At 44.8% G+C, this 2087-nt stretch overlaps 1 protein-coding gene across 1 annotated transcript; it reads left to right on the forward strand.

The window, feature by feature from the left end:
• Positions 1-1236: 1236 nt before the first annotated feature.
• LOC107578036 (SKI family transcriptional corepressor 1 homolog-B-like) lies at positions 1237-2079 on the forward strand (the record flags this gene model as incomplete). The annotated part of the gene is made up of 1 exon (XM_016264039.1): positions 1237-2079. A coding segment is annotated over exon 1 (843 nt), but the record flags the coding sequence as incomplete, so codon positions are not given.
• Between the last annotated feature and the right edge of the window lie 8 nt (positions 2080-2087).

Raw genomic sequence — 2087 nt, forward strand, 5'->3', positions numbered from 1 at the left:
TGCTGGCGCTAAGTGGGAGTGCCTCGCCATTAGTTTAGCTGTCACTTGAGCGCTGTCGAATGTCTTCAGTGGCTGTGTCGTTGAGGTCCGCACTAGCATGTGGTCATCCTCCGCGCGCACCTCAACACTAGTCGCGGGAGAGCCGAGTACGATGCAAGTCCACGCGCTCTAATAGGCCTGAGAGAAAACCGCTAAGGAAGCGCTCGTGGACATTTTATATCAGATCGGCGCGGTTCCAAGGCGTCAGAACGCTCTAGCAGAGGACAGATAGAGCGCATTTACCCAAAGGACTCGAAGGTTTCGAATACGCGTTTTCCTCCGCAGATAAAAGGCACTTCGCTTTCTTCTGAAAAAAGGTGAGATTTGTTTATGTTTGCATGGTAAATTCTTGTTTATTTAACTGTTCAGAGGAGGAGGGGGGGGGGGAAGCCTAATCGCGAGGAGCTGCGATAATAACCAAACACTGTCTGTATCTTTATCCACAATTTGCCCAAAAGCATAGCCTACTGCTTTGTATTAAACATTATAAATAAGCTACATTGCGTATTAAAACACGGGCTATACATATCTGCAATCTATTTAAATATAGCCTCTTTACAATGTCTATAGATATAGCTATAATCAATTGTACTTGACGCGCATTTTAAGTTTTACTTCAATAGAAAAATTAGTTGTAATCTTAATTATAGTTCATTTGGTTTATCAACAGATCAAAGATGTAAAACACATCTTTAGTAATTACAATTAAAGCGGCTTAAAGCTTCTTACACCTTTGTTAAGCTCTTTGGCAAGGCTCAAGGAATAATTTCCTCTATAATCTCTAGTGTTGACACAACACTTGTTTGCTTTTTCTAAACTGTCTTTTGTTCAACACAAAAAGTAAACTTGTATTGTAACCAAACGGTAAATAAATTCAAATGAATTTCGCAGAAGTTAATAGCCTACCACTACGGCCATCTCGGTAGCCTATAACCTATTTACAAAGATCTTTAGACGGATTAAAAAAAAATAGATTAATGTAACAATGGTGGCCATCGAGGCATAAGATATGATTTTCTGCTTCTTCTTCTTCTCATTAGGCTATTATGATTATTGTTACATTTGATCTTTTTACAATTCTGTAAAATAAGACAACAATAGCCTAGTCGTTTTTTGTTTCAGTCTGTAAATCAGTAGGCTATACACAATAATGTACTTAAAAATATTCCTTCTATCCACCATCGCAGATTTCCAGGAATGGAATCCATCCCAAATCAGCTGCCGGCTGGAAGAGACTCCAGCTGTTCGCCGAACTCTAAACAAGACTTGCAGTCTTACTCTGGCCCAACGCTCAAGCCGAACCAAGTCAGTGAGACCTCTTTATATGGAATACCGATCGTTTCACTAGTCATAGACGGTCAAGAGAGACTTTGCCTAGCTCAAATATCCAACACTCTCCTGAAGAACTACAGCTATAACGAAATCCACAACCGGCGCGTGGCCCTGGGCATCACTTGTGTGCAGTGCACTCCGGTCCAGCTGGAGATTCTCAGGCGCGCGGGGGCTATGCCTATTTCCTCGAGACGCTGCGGGATGATTACAAAGCGAGAGGCCGAGAGGCTCTGCAAGTCGTTTCTGGGCGCCCACAGCCCGCCGAAATTGCCAGAAAATTTCGCTTTTGACGTGTCGCACGAATGCGCGTGGGGCAGCCGGGGCAATTTCATCCCGGCCAGATACAACAGCTCGAGAGCGAAGTGCATTAAGTGTTCGTTCTGCAACATGTATTTCTCTCCAAACAAGTTCATCTTTCACTCTCATCGCACGCCGGAGTCCAAATACACGCAACCCGACGCAGCAAACTTCAATTCGTGGAGAAGACACTTAAAACTAACCGATAAAAACTCGCCGGACGACGTGTCCCATGCCTGGGAAGACGTCAAAGCCATGTTTAACGGTGGCAGCCGCAAGAGGACGCTGCCAATCGGTGGGTCTGATCGTTCGTCCTCGCTTAGTACGCAAGTACCGAGAGGTCAGACCCAGAGGGAACCGTCTGAGGTGCCCCACAAAACTCTCCGATGTGAGGATGACAGGGGGAACGTGACGATGCC

Source organism: Sinocyclocheilus grahami, unplaced genomic scaffold, assembly GCF_001515645.1.
Source record: "Sinocyclocheilus grahami isolate Dianchi unplaced genomic scaffold, SAMN03320097.WGS_v1.1 scaffold8466.1, whole genome shotgun sequence".
NCBI classification, from domain to species: domain Eukaryota; kingdom Metazoa; phylum Chordata; class Actinopteri; order Cypriniformes; family Cyprinidae; genus Sinocyclocheilus; species Sinocyclocheilus grahami.